Source organism: Nerophis ophidion, linkage group LG25 (assembly GCF_033978795.1).
Source record: "Nerophis ophidion isolate RoL-2023_Sa linkage group LG25, RoL_Noph_v1.0, whole genome shotgun sequence".
In the NCBI taxonomy this organism is placed as follows: domain Eukaryota; kingdom Metazoa; phylum Chordata; class Actinopteri; order Syngnathiformes; family Syngnathidae; genus Nerophis; species Nerophis ophidion.
The window spans coordinates 23,716,008-23,737,853 of NC_084635.1; the positions used below are offsets into that span (position 1 = coordinate 23,716,008).

Sequence of the window (21,846 nt, forward strand, 5' to 3'; positions counted from 1 at the left end):
TCACAAAGCGAAAAAGTCAATAGGAGACGCTAATATTCTCTAGAATGACTGCCGACAGTCACCCAGATATTAAATATTAGTCCGTGCTTTGAAGCCATTGACTTTGTCGCCCTCTACAGCATGTACGATCTGCTTGTCAGTCCAGCAACATGTTGTGTGTGGCTTCCGCAGCGATACGCACAAGTACACTAATGGTTGTGATATAAACAGAGTACAGTAATGGTTGTGATATAAACAATTTTAACACTTAGTAATATGCGCCACGCTGTGAAGCCTCGCCAAACAAGATAGACAAACACATTTCGGGAGGACATCCTCCGAGTAACACAACATAAATGCAACACAACAAATAAATACCCAGAATCCTTTGTATTCATGACACTTCCTGACTATTTTATACACCCCGCTAGCAGAAAGACATCTTTTATGTAGACTTTTCCCCGGACATGTCCTTTTTTATGGGCCTGTCTGGGCCGTCCGGGCGGGGTTTGTTAAATGCCTCAAATGTCCGGCGTTTTGAGTCAGGGTTGTGTGTATTTTCAATGTTAGTACAGGGTTAAGAAAGGGTTGAAGAAAACAAAACAAATTGTGAAGGTGTGCACACAGAGCAGAATTAGTGAGGGAGGGGCAGAGAGAACGAGAGAGCGAGATAGTGGATTGGTTGTTAATCAAGGTATATTTGGTCAACAGCCATACAAGTCACACTGAGGGTGGGCGTATAAACAACTTTAACACTGTTACAAATTTGCGCCACACTGTGAACCCACACCAAAAAAGAATGAAAAACATATTTCGAGAGAACATCCGCACCGTAACACAGCATGAACACAAAAGAACAAATACCCACAATCCTTTGCAGCACTATCTCTTCCTGGACGCTACACTATACTGTCTCATTGGCAAATTTTCACTTAGTCCCGGCCTTGGCGTGCTGCCGGCCTTGACACATATATATGTGTCCTTTTTTTGGATTTCAGAATATGGTCAGCCTATTTAATGCCACTCCTTCTTTGTCTCTATTTGGCCATCAAACGTTTTATGCTGTGCGTGAATCCACAAAGGTGAGCTTTTTTGATGTTATTGACTTATGTGGAGGGCAAATCAGACATATGTGGTCATGCTTTTTATGCTAGCTTTATGTACATAATGCATCATTATGCCTCGTATTTTCGGTATATTTGATCTCACTTTAGTTGTAGTTTCCATTTCCTTCAACTTGAACACACACATCTTTACTTTTGGCCATTCTAAGCCAGTCATTTCCAGGAGTTATCACACCCCCTGAAAAGCCTGCGTTTTTACTAATGTTTTCCAATGTTGTAAAAATGTGTAGAATAAATATTACATTTCAACATTTCTATTTGCGTCAGCCTGTGACACTCAGTCATTGTGATGGTAGTCTAATATAGCTGATGAAGACACTTACATCATGTGTTGCCGTCATTTTAACACTTAAATAAGGCCTTATATTTTTTGCAGCTCCAGACAGATTTTTTTTGGTGTGTATTTTTGGTCCAATGTGGCTCTTTCAATGTTTTGGGTTGCCAACCCGTGGGGTATGTTAACATCAGCTTCAGCCTGCACATTTGAGTTATAAATGGCTTGTACTTGTAAAGCGCTTTTCTGCCTTTTTTTTAAGGAACTCAAAGCGCCTTGACATTATTTCCACATTCACACACACATTCACACACTGATGGCGGGAGCTGCCATGCAAGGCGCTAACCGGGACCCATCAGGAGCAAGAGTAAAGTGTCTTGCTCAAGGACACAACGGACGTGACTCGGATGGTAGAAGGTGGGGATTGAACCAGGAACCCTCAGGTTTCTGGCACAGCCCCAACTGAGCCACGCCGTCCCCTATATAGGAAAAACATGGTGGACAGGGACCAACATAGACAGGTTGTTATCAGGTTCAAACACTGATGACATCTATTAATCAAACAAGAAGCAAGGAACCAAGCAGAGACAGAGTTCAATTTAGCTCATGAGGAGAACGCACGGCGCTGAACACTTAGTCCCAGTCTCGCCCTACGCTCTAATGTTCAGCTCCCGTGTCCCTCTTTTTATTCAGAGTTCCATAGTCAACATCACTGAGGCCGCCTCTAAAAGGAGTGGTCACATATATTATGCAAAGCAGATCCAGGATGCACAGTATGTGATGGAATGCCTTGTGATTTTGCCTTGTCTCCGCCTCGCCTGCGTGTTGTCATTTTATCTTCGTTGAGGTCCTTGAAGTTTCTGTCTCGTCTGCGTGCTGTCATCTTTTCTTCATTGAGGTCCATGGCTGATAGCCGGCTAAAACAAAGATAACATCTGTGGCAGAGGCCACCCCTCAGACAAAAAGTTTTGTTCTTGCATAGATTAGAAAAAGTCTAACTTGAGCACAATAACTAATAACTAAAGCAACAGACTTTAAGCATACTAAAGTTAGTGTGATAATATATACATAATTATTCTAACAATTGTGGACATAATTAAGCAGGTTTCCAATGTCATAAATGTCAACCTTCCTGTTTACCCCTAGAAAACTATCTTTTTATGCCCTGCCTGCTCCTTAAAGGCCTACTGAAATGAGATTTTCTTATTTAAACGGGGATAGCAGGTCCATTCTATGTGTCATACTTGATCATTTTGTGAAATTGCCATATTTTTGCTGAAAGGATTTAGTAGAGAACATCCACGATAAAGTTCGCAACTTTTGGTCGCTTATAAGAAAAACCTTGCCTTTACTGGAAGTAGCAGACGATGTGCGCGTGACGTCACTGGTTGTAGGGCTCCTCACATTGTTTATAATCATAGCCTCCAGCAGCAATAGCTATTCGGACCGAGAAAGCGACAATTTCCCCATTATTTTGAGCGAGGATGAAAGATTCCTGGATGAGGAAATTTAGAGTGAAGGACTAGGAAAAAAAAAAAGGCGATTGCAGTGGGAGCGATTCAGATGTTATTAGACACATTTACTAGGATAATTCTGGAAAATCCCTTATCTGCCTATCGTGTTGCTAGCGTTTTAGTGAGTGTAAATAGTACCTGAAATTCGGATGGGTGTGGCCACGGGTGTGTTGACCGCGAGTGAGGGAAGTCAGCTGCAGCAGGACGGAAGCTCCGCTGATATCTCCGGTAAGAGCCGATTTATTACCACTATTTTCTCACCGAAAACTGCCGGTTGACATGTGGTCGGGATCCATGTTCGTTTGACCGCTCTGTTCCATAGTAAAGCTTCACCTTCGGGTAATTTAAACAAGGAAACACCGGCTGTGTTTGTGTGGCTAAAGGCTAAAAGCTTGCTACCTCCATCTTTCTACTTTGACTTCTCCATCATTAATTGAACAAATTGCAAAAGATTCAGCAACACAGATGTCCAGAATACTGTGTAAGTATGCGATTAAAGCAGACGACTTATAGCTTGGATCGGGCTGGAAAATAATGTCCGCTACAGCCCGAGACGTCAAACGCGACGTTTTCAACACGACACTTCGCGAGAAATTTAAAATTGTAATTTAGTAAACTAAAAAGGCCGTATTGGCATGTGTTGCAATGTTAATATTTCATCATTGATATATAAACTGCGTGGTGGGTAGTAGTGGGTTTCAGTAGGCCTTTAAGCACCTGTTTAGTTTCCCTTACACTACCCATATTTGAACTTTCATAAAAAATACTTATTTCACCCACACGCCCTGACTCCTGGCCCAGAAAATGTCCCTTACTTTGTGACAATGTTGCCATATTTTCAAATGTGAGCGCTGACAGGTATGTCAACTGAACAGTACTGTAAATGCCTACAACTTGTGATGTACATGTCGTGTTTATTTCAGGTGCCTTTCTTTAACGTGATGTGTGACCAAGCACACGGCGGAGGTCACTGTGAGATGCTCGTGGGCTACTCGGCAGTCTACAGAGTCTGCTTTGGCACTTCCTGTTTCTACCTGATGATGGCCATCTTCCTCATTGATGTGAAGTCCAGTCAGGACTTCAGGGCGCTCATACACAACGGGTCAGTACTAATAGGGGCGTGCCGATTATTGGTTGATACCGACCAGAGGTGGGTAGAGTAGCCGGAAATTGTACTTAAGTAAGAGTACTGTTACTTTAGAGATGTATTACTCAAGTAAAAGTAAGGAGTAGTCACCCAAATATTTACTTGAGTAAAAGTAAATAGTATGTTGTGAAAAAAACTACTCAAGTACTGAGTAACTGATGAGTAACCTGATTACTGCAACAAATAATGCACAAAAACATAAAAATAGCAATGAGCAAATTCAGAGCCAGGAATATCTCTTAAGCAATAAAAAAATATATATTTTAAATAATAGTACATTAAAATAAAAAAAATTAAGGCACATTGAGCTACAATAAATTAACAGCACCATAGCCTCAGTAGGCATTCATTAATTGATAGATTGAGACTTGTATTAGTAGATTGTACAGTACAGTACATATTCCATACAATTGACCACTAAATGGTAACACCCCAATAAGTTTTTCAACGTTAATCAATTACTTAATAAATTACCAAGTCGAGGTGACCTACCTCATATATACATATACATACACACACACACATCATGTATATATACATATACATACACATACATATCATGTATATATATATATATATTTATATATATATATACATATATACATTTATATATACAGTATATAATTTATATTTATTTATTTTGCCGTTTTTGTTGACATGTTAAAGGCGTTTTAATGAATATACATGCATGTTTAACACATAGATTCCTAGCTTTCATGAAGACAAGAACATAAGTTGGTGTATTACCTGATTCTGATGACTTGCATTTTAGTGCTGATAACGTCCACTTTTTCAAATGGAGGAGAAAAAAAAGTTCCTCTTTTCTGTCTAATACCACATGAAAGTTGTTGGTTTTTGGCATCTTATTTGTCCAGCTTCTATATTCGTTTTTATACACTTTACAAGAAATACATTGGCGGCAAACTCCGTAGCTTGCTAGCTTGTTTGCGCTGGCTTTGGGAGACTCTTATTTTGTTAACGCAGGCGCGATGGTGCGGCGCTTTAATTGTGAAGACAGGAACTGTATGATCAGTCTTTTGGCTTTTGACGGGAAGTACGGTTGAAATAAAAAGTGTCTTTTTTCCTTTACACTTTCGATTGATTGATTGATACTTTTATTAGTAGATTGCACAGTACAGTACATATTCTGTACAATTGACCACTAAATGGTAACACCCCAATAAGTTTGTCAACATGTTTAAGTCGGGTTTTACGTATCACGGTCATTTGACCGCCTGGCTCTGTTTGATTGGTCCAACGTCACCAGTGACTGCATGTGATTGGTGAAACGCAGGCATGTGTAGATTCTACTTTGAAGCTCTGTCATAAACCAAAATAAACATTAACAGATCGATAAAAAAAAAAGTAGCGAGTAGCGAGCTGAATGTAGATAAATGGAGCGGAGTAAAAGTAGCGTTTCTTCTCTATAAATATACTCAAGTAAAAGTAAAAGTATGTTCCATAAAAACTACTCGTAGAAGTACAATTTATCCCAAAAGTTACTCAAGTAAATGTAACGGAGTAAATGGAGCGCGTTACTACCCACCTCTGATACCGACATTGATTCGCCACCAGTGTGTGAATGTGTGTGTGAATGCGACGTACAAACCCCGTTTCCATATGAGTCGGGAAATTGTGTTAGATATTTGCAAATCCTTTTCAACCTATATTCAGTTGAATATGCTACAAAGACAACATATTTTTTGTTCAAACTGATAAACATTTTTTTTTTGCAAATAATCGTCAACTTTAGATGATACCAGCAACACGTGACAAAGAAGTTGGAAAAGGTGGCCACAAATACTGATAAAGTTGAGGAATGCTCATCAAACACTTATTTGGAACATCCCCCAGGTGTGCAGGGAACAGGTGGGTGCCATGATTGGGTATAAAAACAGCTTCCCAAAAAATGCTCAGTCTTTCACAAGAAAGGATGGGGCGAGGTACACCCCTTTGTCCACAACTGCGTGAGCAAATAGTCAAACAGTTTAAGAACAACATTTCTCAAAGTGCAATTGCAAGAAATTTAGGGATTTCAACATCTACGGTCCATAATATAATCAAAAGGTTCAGGGAATCTGGAGATATCACTCCACGTAAGCAGTATGGCCGGAAACCAACATTGAATGACCGTGACCTTCGATCCCTCAGACGGCACTGTATCAAAAACCAACATCAATCTCATAAAGATATCACCACATGGGCTCAGGAACACTTCAGAAAACCACTGTCACTAAATACAGTTTGTCGCTACATCTGTAAGTGAAATTTAAAGCCATTCATCAACAAAATCCAGAAACGCCGCGGGCTTCTCTGGGCCCGAGATCATCTAAGATGGACCGATGCGAAGTGGAAAAGTGTTCTTTGGTCTGACGAGTCCACATTTCAAATTGTTTTTGGAAATATTCAACATCGTGTCATCCGGACCAAATGGGGAAGCGAACAATCCAGACTGTTATCGACGCAAAGTTCAAAAGCCAGCATCTGTGATGGTATGGGGGTGCATTAGTGCCCAAGGCATGGGTAACTTACACATCTGTGAAGGCACCATTAATGCTGAAAGGTATATACAGTGTTGGAACAACATATGCTGCCATCTAAGCGGCCGTCTTTTTCGCAAGACAATGCCAAGCCATATTCAGCACGTATTACAACAGCGTGGCTTCGTAAAAAAAAGAGTGTGGGTACTTTCCCGGCCCGCCTGCAGTCCAGACCTGTCTCCCATCGAAAATGTGTGGTGCATTATGAAGCATAAAATACGACAGCGGAGACCCCGGACTGTTGAACGACTGAAGCTCTACATAAAACAAGAATGGGAAAGAATTCGACTTTCAAAGCTTCAATAATTAGTTTCCTCAGTTCCCAAACGTTTATTGAGTGTTGTTAAAAGAAAAAGTGATGTAACACAGTGGTGAACTGCTTTGGCACGTGTTGCAGCCATGAAATTCTAAGTCAATTATTATTTGCAAAAAAAATAAAGTTTATGAGTTTGAACATCAAATATCTTGTCTTTGTAGTGCATTCAACTGAATATGGTTTGACAAGGATTTGCAAATCATTGTACTCCATATATATTTACATCTAACACAATTTCCCAACTCATATGGAAACCTTGTACATACCTTAATTGTTTCCCAACGTTTCCTGTCACACAGCAGTAAAGCGGATGATCATACAAAACAGAGGTCATCATCATGGACCTATTAGCTGCGGAAGCCAGCTCTCCAATCAGCTAAACAAACTTAATAGTACCACTGTGACGTTTTGGAGAATTTACAAAACTAAAACAATACAAGAAGAATGCCATTGTAAGTTAATAATACCAACACAGACACTTGTAAAAAAGTTGGTATATTTGATAACGCTAACGACGCTAGCTTGATTACATTACGATAGCACGTACAAAAATGCAGTAAACACCTCTACATACATCACACAGGGGACAGTCCAGCAGGTATGAATACTTTGTTTAATTTCCCCTTGGGGAATAATAAAGTATGTCTGATTCTGATTCTGATTTAGTTTTACTGTAAATCATATAAATGTTGCTTGGAATGATGAATGAAGAATCTTTTCAAGTAGTAGCGCTACAAATGAATATTAGACAAAATGGGATATACTTCCGCTTCAAGGCACCAAACAGGAAGTACATTTTCAACACGCAACACCTGCAGTGAAATCGTCCAAAAGATGGCACCCTGTCACAAACAATAGCACACGTTTTCAGTGTCTATGTCAGTGCCATAAAAAAACAATGTGTTGAATACAAAAAATATGGCCGTTAGCGAAGAAAAAATCAATAAATTAGCCGCACAATTTTATAAGCTGCAAGGTTCAAAGCATTGGTCACAAAATATGGTAAATTCAAACAATCGTTTATGGTTATTGTTTTAGGGTTGGAATTGAGGGTTAAATCACCGAAAATGATCCCCGGGCGCGGCACCGCTGCTGGAAACTGCTCCCCTCACCTCCCTGGGGGGGATCCAGGGGGATGGGTCAAATGCAGAGAATAATTTCGCCACATCTAGTATGTGTGTGACAATCATTGGTACTTTAAAGGCCTACTGAAACCCACTACTACCGACCACGCAGTCTGATAGTTTATATATCAATGATGAAATATTAAGATTGCAACACATACCAATACGGCCTTTTTAGTTTACTAAATTACAATTTTAAATTTCCCGCGGAGTTTCTTGTCGAAAACGTTGCGGAATGATGACGTGTATGATGATGCGTGTTAGTGACGTATCGGGTTGTTGCAGACATGTTAGCCCGGCACCACACACGGCTAAAAGTCGTCTCTTTTCATCGCATAATTACACAGTAATTTGGACATCTGTGTTGCTGAATATTTTGCAATTTGTTCAATTAGTAATGGAGACTATAAAGAAGAATGCTGTTGGTGGAAAGCGGTGGATTGCAGCTGCCTTTAGGACCGAAACACAGTTGGTGTTTCATTGTTTGTTGTGAAGCTTTAACACAGAGCGGTCAAGCGAACATGTTTCTCTACGTTTTTGGATGGGAAAATTGTGATATTAAGTTGGCTCTTACCGGAGACTTTAGTGGATTATGCGACCTCCTCCTGCAGCTCAAAAAGGCAGCTTTGATCTTGGCTCCTCGGCTTCTGTTAGAGACACTCGCGTTCAGCGCAGCCATCCGACTTTCAGGTATGACTTTAAAATCTCACTAAAACACTATTAAAACAATAAGCAGATAAGGGATCTTCCAAAATTACCCTAGTAAATGTGTCTAATTACATCTGAAACGGTCCCACTGCTGCCGCCTGGAGCTGTCGCCTTTTCTTTTTTTTTTGTGTGCTTCACTCTAACTTTCCTCATCCACAAATCTTTCATCCTCGCTCAAATTAATGGGGAAATTGTCGCTTTCTCGATCCAAATAGCTCTTGCTGCTGGAGGCTACGATTGTAAACAATGTGAGGATGTGAGGAGCCCTACAACCTGTGACGTCGCGCGCACATCGTCTGCTACTTCTGGTAAAGGCAAAGCTTTTTTATTAGCGACCAAAAGTTGCGAACTTTATCGTCGATGTTTTTTACTAAATCCTTTCAGCAAAATTATGGCAACATCGCGAAATTATCAAGTATGACACATAGAATGGACCTGCTATCCCCGTTTGAATAAGAAAATCTAATTTCAGTAGGCCTTTAACTTTAACTTGAACTTTATTACCTCATCAATATTTCGACCTGCTTATTCTTTTTGCTACGGCCTAATCTACTATTTGACCGAGACTTGACGAGATGGACAATGCACAATTGAAATTTTTAAATGCAGCCAAGGAGAGAAAAGTGTTTCTCCCGTCTGCTCACCTGACCTCCAGCAAGTCTATTTTAAGCACTTTGTTGTCACACTTTCCGCTCCCGCCTGGTCGATTAGAGCGGTGACGCGCTAGGGATTAGGCTTTGACATACTGGATTGCAGGCGGTGTGCGGATTAAATCCGTTGAGAGGAGTCTTAACTGGGCGGTGATGAAAGATTTCAGGGTGTTTGACAACGGTTACAGAGCTTTGAGTGGTCCAGGGAGGGATGACCTAGTGCCCCGGAAGTAGATTTTTTTTACAAGAGTGAATGTGTCGTGCAGATAATAGTGGCATCCCTGATGACATGATCCGTTCAAAGATGTTGAACTAAGTAAATTACAAACCCCGTTTCCATATGAGCTGGGAAATTGTGTTAGATGTAAATATAAACGGAATACAATGATTTGCAAATCATTTTCAACCCATATTTAATTGAATGCACTACAAAGATGTTCAAACTTATAAACTTTATTTTTCTTTTTGCAAATAAAAATTAACTTAGAATTTCATGGCTGCAACATGTGCCAAAGTAGTTCGGAAAGGGCATGTTCACCACTGTGTTACATCCCATTTTCTTTTAACAACACTGTTTGGGAACTGAGGAAACTAATTGTTGAAGCTTTGAATGTGGAATTCTTTACCATTCTTGTTTTATGTAGAGCTTCAGTCGTTCAACAGTCCGGGGTCTCCGCTGTTGTATTTTACGCTTCATAATGCGCCACACATTTTCGATGGGAGACATGTCTGGACTGCAGGCGGGCCAGGAAAGTACCCGCACTCTTTTACATGGAAGCCACGCTGTTGTAACACGTGGCTTGGCATTGTTTTGCTGAAATAAGCAGGGCCGTCCAAGATAACGTTGCGTGGATGACAACATATGTTGCTCCAAAACCTGTATGGACCATTCAGCATTAATGGTACCTTCACTGATGTGTAAGTTACCCATGCCTTGGGCACTAATACACCCGCATACCATCACAGATGCTGGCTTTTGAACTTCGCGCCTATAACAATCCGGATGGTTATTTTTCTCTTTGTTCCGGAGGACACCACGTCCACAGTTTCCAAATATAATTTGAAATGCGGACTCGTCAGACCACAGAACACTTTACCACTTTGCATCAGTCCATTTTAGATCAGCTCGGGCCCAGCCAAGCTGGCGGCGTTCCTTGGTGTTGTCAATAAATAGCTTTCGCTTTGCATAGTAGAGTTTTAACTTGCACTTTCAGATGTAGCGACCAACTGTAGTTTCTGACATTGGTTTTATGAAGTGTTCCTGAGCACATGTGGTGATTTCATTTACACACTAATGTCTGTTTTTGATGCAGTACCGCCTGAGGGATCAAAGGTCCGTAATATCATCGCTTACGTGCAGTGATTTCTCCAGATCATCTGAACCTTTTGATAATTTTATGTACCATAGATGGTAAAATCACTAAATTCCTTGCAATAGCTCGTTGAGAAATGTTGTTCTAAAACTGTTCGACAATTTGCTTACAAATTGGTGACCCTCGCCCCATCCTTGTTTGTGAATTACTTAGCATTTCATGGAAGCTGCTTTTTACACCCAATCATGGCACCCACCTGTTCCCAATTAGCCTGCACACCTGTGGGATGTTCCAAATAAGTGTACAAACATCTAACGAATATAGATGACCGCTACGCTGCAAAGACACAGTACGACACGACCGGAGCAATTATACATGACAATAATCCAGCACTCGACGGGAGGATAAAACAGGTTCAAATTGGAGCGGGCTGATTGACACCAAGTGTGGCCAGGAGCCAATCAGCCGCAGCTGAGGGAAACCAGCGCTCAGGGACAAAGACAGGAAATGACCAAAATAAAAGTGCTGACAGGGAAACAAAGACATACACAGAGGAAAAACTAAAACAAAACCAAACTGTTAGGGGCGAACCTGACAACAATTAGAACAGCAGTTTCTTTAAAGGGGAACATGTAAGCGTCAATATATACCTTGATATTGCAGAAAAAAGACCATATATTTTTTTAACCGATTTCCGACCTCTAAACGGGTGTATTTTGGCGAATTAAACGCCTTTCTATTTATCGCTCTCGGAGCGATGACGTCAGACCGTGACGTCATCTAGGTAATAAAGCCGCCATTTTCTCAAACACATTACAAGCACAGGGTCTCAGCTCTGTTATTTTCCGTTTTTTCTACTATTTTCTGGAACCTTGGAGACATCATGCCTCGTCGGTGTGTTGTCGGAGGGTGTAACAACACTAACAGGGAGGGATTCAAGTTGCACCACTGGCCCAAAGATGCGAAAGTGGCAAGAAATTGGACGAAATTTGATCAAAATACGAGGGTGTGGGGAAAGTCGACGAAATGGTCAGTCGTTTGTTCCGCACACTTTACCGACCAAAGCTATGCTACTACAGAAATGGCAAGATTGTGTAGATATCCTGCGACACTCAAAGCAGATGCATTTCCAACGATAAAGTCAAAGAAATCTGTGGCCAGACCCCCTTGAATGTGCCGAAGTGTCTGCACATTTTACCGGCGGTGCTAAGGCAAACATGGCCGAATAGCGTCAATAGCTATTCGCTCAATAGCTTCAGTTTCTTCTTCAATTTCGTTTTCGCTATCTGCCTCCATACTCCAACCATCCGTTTCAATACATGCGTAATCTGTTGTATCGCTTAAGCCGCTGAAATCCGAGTCTGAATCCGAGCTAATGTCACTATATCTTGCTGTGCTATCCACCATTTGTTTGTATTGGCATCACTATGTGACGTCACAGGAAAATGGACGTTGGCTTCGCAGATAGCGAAAATCAGGCACTTAAAAGCTTTTTTTAGGGATATTCCGGGATGGGTAAAGTTTTGAAAAAAACTTCAAAAAATAAAATAAGCCACTGGGAACTGATTTTTATTGGTTTTAACCCTTCTGAAATTGTGATAATGTTCCCCTTTAACTTGAAAAGCAGCTCAATGTTACATTAAGCAAACTAATCCCGTGGACCAGTTCAATCCGGTCCGCGGGCCGCATGTTTGACATCTCTGCCCTAAGAACCACAAGGCATGAACGAACAAAGTCAAAAAAGGGGTCTCGCACATTGACGCTAAAACCATTAAGAATTGAAATGTTTGCTGTGTAACTCACTTTTTTTTTTTTTTGTCTTATCACTCAGTTTTTGGTTCCTGAAATTGATCACACTGCTGGGGATGTGTGCTGCGGCCTTCTTCATCCCAACTGAATCCTTCCTGCACGGTGAGCCCCTTTAGTGTGTTACTCTTGCAATCCTGCCAGGGGGCAGCAGAGATAAGTGGAGGGATTTACTGTACTGAAGTCAAAAAGTAACTGTACTTTTAAAAAAAAAGAAAAAGAAAACCCCTCTTCTGAACAACCTTCATCACTTCCCTCAAAAACACGTAGAATCTAGATATGTTTTTGTTTTGATGTCTTTTCAGCGTGGCATTATGTTGGCGTGGTGGGAGGATTTGCCTTCATCCTCATCCAACTTATCCTTATCACGGCGTTTGCACACACCTGGAACAAAAACTGGTGAGTGTGGGAGGCGCACCACACTGTAGATAAAGAAACAAAGTGCTTCCAGCAAGTAGGAATGTTTTGACAGGACATGGTCATGGTGTATTTGTTGTAAACATCATCTTACAAGTCACATCACAAGCTCACATATGCCCAATTCAACAGGTCTGAAAATACTTATTTTCACTCTTTTAATTTGTAGTATTTTTTTTTTGTTTGCTTTTCAAGTGTTCCTTTTTTTTGGTTTTTGTTTGTTGTTGTCCATTCCCACCCTAAACCCACACACACATGCACTAAAACAGTGGTTCTCAAATGGGGGTACTTGAAGGTATGCCAAGGGGTACGTGAGATTTTTTTTTAAATATTCTAAAAATAGCAACAATTCAATAATCCTTTATAAATATATTTATTGAATAATACTTCAACAAAATATGAATGTAAGTTCATACATCGTGAAAAGAAATGCAACAATGCAATATTCAGTGTTGACAGCTAGATTTTTTGTGGAAATGTTCCACAAATATTGATGTTAAAGATTTTTTTTTTTTTTTGTGAAGAAAAGTTTAGAATTAAGTTAAGTTGAGTTGAGTTGAGTTTAAGTTTATTTGGAACATGCAAGCATACAACATGATAGATCACAATTTCCAGTTTCTCTTTTCAACATGTTCGAAAAGGAGTAGGAAGAAGCAGAGCTTATTTAATCCTACCACTTTTCTTTTACATAACAGTTGCTAAAACTTTTGTTCACTTCCTGTTCTCAATGTAATCACATTATACTCCATAAGTAATCACAATAAAAATAAATAAATAAATAAATAATTGGTGAAGTAAGTTTTATTCCAAACGATGAGATAAGTAAGATTATTTTGAGAATGAAAGAATGAATGGGTGAATAAATTCAGAATGTTTATCTTGGTTCTTCTTTTTTGTACTTTGTAAACACTTCAAGTTTGAAGAGTTTCTTGAAGTGGATCATATAAGAATATAGTCTGATTGCTTTGCTTAATCCATTCCATAATTTAATTCCACATATTGATATACTGAAGGCATGGCAGCTTTGTGTATCAGCGTCAACATTGCAATTTTTTCTCATTACATTTCACATGTTTGCTCTTTTATTCCACCTTTTTATGTATTTTTTTGTAATGTGTTGCAAGCTGTCAAAACATTTGTTAATGGCATAAATGGCCCCCGGGGCATGAATGCCAGGCCATAAATGGCCCCCGGGGCCACACTTTAGATACCCCTGTCAGAAATATCCTCTATTTGTAGCATTCCCCATCATGTTTTTTTACACACAATTAAGACTTATGTACAAATTTGTATTCTATTTTTTTAATTCATGATGTAAGTAAACAGTCCGTGCGTCTTTCAGGCTTACCGGAGCAGCAGAAAATAAACGTTGGTACTTGGCAGTGACGTGCGCCACCCTCTTCTTCTACACCATCGCCACCATGGCCTTCACCTTCATGTACAAGTACTACACGCACCCCATTGCCTGCCAGTTCAACAAGGCCCTGCTGTGGATCAACCTGGGACTCTGCAGCCTCATGTCCTTCATCGCCGTCACGCCGTGTGTGAAGCAAAGTGAGTTACGGAAACACGCCGGCATTCTGAAATAACAATTTGCCCTTCTGCGGCTATGCAAACATACCCCCTGCTGAAACTACTGCTGCTGCAGATAATGACAATTAGATGTAGGCTAATATTATGTCTTTCTCCCTCTAAAAACACAGCAGGCCTGCTGTGCTTGAACACGTCGGTCTTTTAGGATTGAAAACATACGGCTGCCAAAAAACTTCAGCACTTTGAAACAGACTTTGATCAGGAGTTTGGCCTCCAGCTTGTTTTTAATGGAAATGTTTACTACAATCTAAAGTATTTTCCGGACTATAAGGCGCACTTAAAATCCTTTTTTCCCCTCAAAACTCAACAGTGCGCCCTATAACCCGGTGTGCCTACTGTACAGAATAATTCTGGTTTTACTTACCAACCTCGAAGCAATTTTATTTGGTACATGGTGGGGCGGCATGACGTAGTGCAGGGGTCACCAACCTTTTTGAAACCGAGAGCTACTTCTTGGAGCTCTCGGTTACTGATTAATGCAAAGGGCTACCAGTTTGATACACATTTAAATAAATTGCCAGAGATAGCCAATTTGCTCAATTTACCTTTAATAAATAAGTCTATATATATAAAAAATGGGTATTTTTGTCTGTCATTCCATTGTACATTTTTTTTCCTTTTACGGAAGGTTTTTTGTAGAGAATAAATGATGAAAAAAACACTTAATTGAACGGTTTAAAAGAGGAGAAAACAGGAAAAAAATGAAAATTAAATTTTGAATCATAGTTTATCTTCAATTTCGACCCTTTAAAATTGAAAATTCAACCGAAAAAAAGAACAGAAAAACTAGCTGATTCGAATCTTTTTGAAAAAATAAAAAAATATATTTATGGAAAATCATTAGTAATTTTTCCTGATTAAGATTAATTTTACAATTTTGATGACATTTTTTAAATAGGTTTAAATCCAATCTGCATTTTGTTAGAATATATAAGAAATTGGACCAAGCTATATTTATAACAGAGACAAATCATTATTTCTTCTAGACTTTCCAGAACAAAATTTTTTAAAGAAATTCAAAATACTTTGAAATACGATTTAAATTTGATTCTAAAGATTTCCTAGATTTGCCAGAATAATGTTTTTGAAATTTAATCATAAGTTTGAAGAAATATTTCACAAATATTCTTCCTCTAAAAAACAGGAGCTAGAATGAGGAATTAAATTAGAATGTATTTATTATTCTTTACAATAAAAAAAAATATTTACTTGAACATTGACTTGAATTGAAAGGAAAGATGAGGAAGGAATTTAAAAGGTAAAAAGATATATGTGTCTAAAAGTCCTAAAATCATTCTTAAGGTTGTATTTTTTCTCAAAAATTGTCTTTCTGAAAGTTATAAGAAACAAAGTAAAAAAATACATGAATTTATTCAAACAAGTGAAGACCAAGTCTTTAAAATATTTTCTTGGATTTTCAAATTCTATTTGAGTTTTGTCTCTCTTAGAATTAAAAATGTCGATCAAAGCGAGACCAGCTTGCTAGTAAATAAATAAAATTTAAAAAATAGAGGCGGCTCACTGGTAAGTGCTGCTATTTGAGCTATTTTTAGAACAGGCCAGCGGGCGACTCATCTGGTCCTTACGGGCTATCTGGTGCCCACGGGCACCGCGTTGGTGACCCCTGCTCTACAGGCTCTTCTCGCTCTTTACTGTCTCTCTTTCTCACGGACAAGCGCACCTTCTTACATACGTCACATACTGTCACGTCATAGTTCACATAAGTATATGTATGCCCTTGCAGCGCAGAGAGGTAGCAGCATGGGTAACGTTAGCTGTGATGCTAGCAGAGCCATGCGAGTGGTAATGCGAATGCGAATGAAGGAAGAAAGAAAAACAGCTGGGGTCCATCGTCTGACGGTGGTTTGCCTTCAAGTGGGAATATGTTGAACAGACAACCGTAATTTGTCAAGCGTGGGGCAAAAGCGTTGCTATAAAAAGTAGCATTACTGCTAATATGTAGCATCATGTGAAAAGTCACCTGATAGAGAATGAAAAGTGCTTACTCTGCATGTCAACATCTCCGTTCGGTGCCACACGCCCTCACCACCAAAATGCCGAGGCAAACATTTCCAGATCGGAATGAAACTGGACTCACTGGTGACGGTGGCAGAGAAGAGGACTGTTGACAAACTAGTGAGCATCCTGGATGATGCCAGTCACCCTCTGCATAGTGTTATCAGTAGCCAGAGGAGCCTGTTCAGTGCTAGACTGCTTCATCCCAAGTGCAGGACCAATAGACTCAAAAACTCCTTTGTCCCACACGCCATTAGACTGTACAACTCCTCTCTGGGGCGGGGGGCGGAGGGTACTAGGATGACAGGGGATGCAAAACAATAACAGTGCAATACATTTTCATAACATGGTCACTACTGCCCACTTTGTCTTGTTATATTCTTATTTTACTGTTATATTGTTATTCCCATTGTTGCTTTTTATTTGTATTCTTACTTTAATATTTTTCCATTTTGTTTCCAGTTAAACCCCCATTATTTAATTTTTAAATTGATCTCAACTCTGTACACTGCTGCTGGAATTTTAATTTTCCCAAAGGAACTCTCCTGAAGGAATCAATAAAGTACTATCTATTTATCTAAATCAGGGGTAGGGCTCGCGAGCCAGATGTGGCTCTTTTGATGACTGCATCTGGCTCTCAGATAAATCTGAGCTGACATTGCTTAACACGCTAAATAATGAATAATTCCACTTGTAATCACAGTGTTAAAAATAACGTTCAAAATATAAAATATTGTCATGCATTTTTATGTTTAAGAAGTTGGTAAGAAGTCATTTATTTATTATTGGTTAGTGTGGGGCTTGCCCTCCAGAGTGTTCTTCAGACCACCAAGCACTGACATGAGAGCCAGTTTCAGGGTTACAATATTGTTTTATTTTTCAATAAGTCTCTCAGTTGTTTTCCAGCAATTGTCTTTTTCTCTTTCGTTCTCGCTCGCGCTTGGTTTCTAGCCCCAAGCCGGTCTCTCCTCCTGGCTGCTGCTTGTGACATAGCGACAGCTGATCAGATAAAAAGGCCCAGGTGGGCCTCTACGCACCTGTCGCTGAATTCGAGGCCTGTCCTGGCAACACCCTGCTTCGCTGCAGGCCCGCAGGCCACGCCCCTTCCACAGTTAGCTTCAGAATAACAATGTTATTACAAAGAATAAGAGACCTCTCTAGAAATGTTGGTCTTTCTTAAAAATGCACGCGTTTTGTTGTGTTCAGTGTTAAAAAAAATATTATATGGCTCTTACGGAAATACATTTTAAAATATTTGGCTTCTTGGCTCTCTCAGCCAAAAAGGTTCCCCGACCCCTGATCTAGATCAACACCGTATGAAAAAAATTGTCAACAACAGAATTTAATAACGTCCGTAGTAACCTACCACATAGCGAAGGACGAATACTATTTGATTTCCTACAATGCAGCTCATTTTTATTTGACAATCTTGCATTTTCTAGTTTGGAAATTACATGAATGTTTGTGCCACTGCTTAATAACTGTTTAATAAATATAGTTTTGGTCAATTGACTTAGTTGTGATTTCCTTCTCTGCATGAAAGTTTAAAAGTAGCATATATTAATGCAGTATGAAGAAGAATTTTTTAATGTAGACACATAGAATCATCAGACTGCTGTGATTATATGTATCAAGTGTTCATTCAAGGCTAAGGCAAAATATCGAAATTTATATTGTGTATAGCAATATGGCCTAATAATATCGAGATATTAAAAAAAGGCCATATCGCCCAGCCCTACTTCAGGGTCATCTGCTTGTCAGATCTAAGGCAACGACCAAGCCTGGAGCTGGTAGGTTGGTCCAGGAGATTTATGATGTAAGCTGGGGTGAGATCATTGACATGCATTCTTTGACTCTGCTCTTTTGGACCGGAGTGCCTGCAACTTTTCTCATTGTCCTTTCTTATAATCTTGCACCCTTGCGCCCGTCTTGATCACCTCTCAAGGAACTTTTGTTATCCTTTTCGCGATTCAAGCGGTTGTACAGCCGAAAATAACGCCATCATGGGGCATTTTTCTTCGAGAAAGGCTAAATGGCGCCTAGTACAGATGCTGGCTTGACCACCACGCATATTTAATGATCCGGACGTGAGCTGAATGTGACGTCACATGCAAACCAGCAATTCTATTATTGTAATCCATCCATCCATTTTGTACCGCGTGTCCTATCTCAGCTGCACTCGGGCGGCAGGCGGGATAGACCCTGGACATATGATGAATTCATTATTGCTGAGATACAGTATATTTTAAGATATCATGCTAATTTGCTTTGTCATCTATAACACCATTTTAAGATGTAATTATTTTGTTCAGTCAGCTTAGCACACATTGACATAAATTGTGAAGTGACGTGAATTATATTTATACAGCGCTTTTTTTATCTAGTGACTCAAAGCACTTTACATTGTGAAACCCATTATCTAAGTTACATTTAAAGCAGAATGGGTGGCACTGGGAGCAGGTGGGTAAAGTGTCTTGCCCAAGGACACAACGGCAGTGACTAGGATGGCAGAAGGGGGGCTCGAACCTGGAACCCTCAAGTTGCTGGCACGGCCGCTCTACCAACCGAGCTATACCGCCCATTGTATTGAGTTTAGCATTGTGAATGTACAAAATGTATTAAATGGCCCGGAATCCTTAATTTTTTTGTATACAGTTGGGAAGAAATTCATATGGGGGCGGGGGAATTCATTATTTTACAATGCAGTCTACTGAAAATGATGGAAAGCGCCACTCTACATAGTGGTCTGGTCAAAGTTTGAATTGGCACCAAACACATTTTACCACAAAACTAATTAGTGAGTCAACACTCACTAATGCCATTTGTCCACTAAAGTGGACAGTGCAACCCCCCAATTCGTCACGTGCCATGTGTCAGGTAAACCGCGACAACTATATGTTAAGTTAAAGTTAAAGTACCAATGATTGTCATACACACACTAGATGTGGCGAAATTATTCTCTGCATTTGCGGTCCACATTGAAAAAAAAATGGACAACCCTGGTGCTGATCAACTGTTTCAAGGTGCCCATGAACAAGTCACGAGACAATGCATGCAAAAAATGCATTTGAAAAAAATCAAAATGAATACATATCCCACAGAAAATCGCATTAACAACCATACATAATGGTCACTTTTGTAAAGTAAATAAATCGTAATTAAGAGTTTTTTATTGATTGTCAATAATAACGTAGTGGTTAACTGTGCTTTCATGCAGCTAGTGTGGGATCAATTCATGTACTCAATGATTGTGATTAATAATGCGAGGATCTTGAGCCAACTCTATGTTTGTCTTTTGCAGAGCAGCCTCGATCAGGGCTCCTCCAGGCCTCCATCATCAGCTGTTATGTCATGTACCTGACTTTTTCTGCACTGTCCAGTCGCCCTCCTGAGAAAGGTAAGCTCAGCTTTAAGAGTCACTCCAACATCTCTCCTTTTTTCATTGTTGCTATTGAATTTCTTTTTTTTTTTTTCTGTCAATAGATTTGTGCAATACGTGTTCTAAAACTATGTTTTGCATTAAATTACAAACCCAGTTTCCATATGAGTTGGGAAATTGTGTTAGATGTAAATATAAACAGAATACAATGATTTGCAAATCATTTTCAACCCATTTTCAGTTGAATATGCTACAAAGACAACATATTTGATGTTCAAACTGATAAACTTTATTTTTTTTTTTTTGCAAATAATAATTAACTTAAAATTTCATGGCTGCAACATGTGCCAAAGTAGTTGGGAAAGGGCATATATATATATATATATATATATATATATATATATATATATATATATATATATATATATAGTTATATATATATATATATATATATATATATATATATATATATATATATATATATATATATATACATATATATGTGTTTATATATATACATATATATATATATATATATACATATATATGTGTTTATATATATACATATATATATATATATATATATATATATGTTTATATATGTATGTGTCTATATATATGTATATATACATATATATATATATATATATATATATATCAATATATATATATAGCATACAGCAATATAAGACAGTACGTCAATACCAACAATATAAAAGACATTCACATTGCTACAGTTGTTTGAGTAAAAAGAGTCAATGGTTCACGATAAGTTAACAAAAAACAATAAATATATATAGGCTTTCTTTCACATAATTTGGCTTTTTGCGCCTAAAACCCTCCTCTACCCAATTAGTTACTCCCCAAGTCTGTAAACAATACGACCACATCAACAACGACATAAACCCAACAAAAATACAATTATTTGTGATAATAAACAAAGAGGAAATCAATATCAAAATCAATATTAGCAATAAATTGGATCGAGCCGCCCCCGTCTAGCTTACACTTCATTGTTCTTTTATTAATTTTGTGAGTACAATGAGCAAACACTTTTGACAACAGACTCCGACAACTTATTGTCGACAAAGCTGGCAACCTGGCACGAATGTGTAGTGTTAGTGTCATGTCTGTAAATCACGTTTATGTTTGGTCATGTTCTGTTTTGTTTTTGGACTCTTGCTTCACATTTTGCACTTCCTGGTTTTGTTTGTTTCCATGCCAACCCATTAGTTTCCACCTGGTCCGCTTAGTCACGATCCTCAGCCTCTCACACCTGTTTCTAATTACCACAGCAGGATTTAAGTCATTTGTTTTCCTTTCCTCGGCCTGGCTACTTTACCTACTGGACTGTGTCTAACCCTCATGATCACGCACCTACCTTTCCTTGCCGGACCCTCATGCTTTGCCACGCTATTTGTTTGACCACGCCACGTAAGACTTCTTTGTATATATGCCTCAGTGCTATTTTTTGGTTTGCCGTGTGCTTTTTATAGTATCTTCTGTTTGTTTTGTATATAGTATTGCCATTGTGCTGTTTTTGTTCTAAGTTTTAGCATAGATTATTATCCGCCATCGAGCGTGCTTTTTGTTTTGCCTTTTTGTATTATGGTGTATAAATAAAAAACATTTACTTACGTTCACGTCTCGCCCGTTCGAATCATCCTTTGCGTAGAAGAAGCGAAATAAAGCCATGTCACAGTCCTGACAGTTAGAAATAATTTTCGACTGTCTGTGAGGGCGTGAACGTGACAGGTCGAGTCCTGACGTGTGTTATTTGGACGTGTTTACTCGAGCCTTGTTTGTTTTTGCTACAAAGAAATTGATGCTGGACTAGCTCGTCATCACCCTTACAACATCTGGGTGGACGTCACACTTTGTTACACCAGCAACCAGCTCAGCCAGCCATCAGCTCATTCGTGCTGGATATCTAATAATACAGCATA

General features: G+C 39.1%; 1 protein-coding gene and 2 long non-coding RNA genes across 4 annotated transcripts in view; 1 reads left to right on the forward strand and 2 right to left on the reverse strand.

The window, feature by feature from the left end:
• serinc4 (serine incorporator 4) overlaps positions 1-21,846 on the forward strand; it is a 108,286-nt gene that overhangs the window by 60,900 nt on the left and 25,540 nt on the right. For both annotated transcript variants that reach the window (XM_061887679.1, XM_061887677.1), the window contains exons 3-7: positions 3,815-3,993; positions 12,521-12,600; positions 12,801-12,894; positions 14,255-14,466; positions 19,823-19,918. In XM_061887679.1, the coding sequence (XP_061743663.1) occupies positions 3,815-3,993; positions 12,521-12,600; positions 12,801-12,894; positions 14,255-14,466; positions 19,823-19,918 (661 nt within the window). The remainder of the gene's footprint in view (positions 1-3,814; positions 3,994-12,520; positions 12,601-12,800; positions 12,895-14,254; positions 14,467-19,822; positions 19,919-21,846) is intronic.
• The window catches only part of LOC133543180 (uncharacterized), a 62,007-nt gene that overhangs the window by 40,053 nt on the left and 108 nt on the right, over positions 1-21,846 (reverse strand). The window lies entirely within an intron of this gene.
• LOC133543179 (uncharacterized) lies at positions 1,971-21,816 on the reverse strand. The gene is made up of 2 exons (XR_009804337.1): positions 21,539-21,816; positions 1,971-2,312 (listed from the first exon to the last, which is right to left on the reverse strand). It is a non-coding gene; the product is annotated as an uncharacterized LOC133543179 (long non-coding RNA).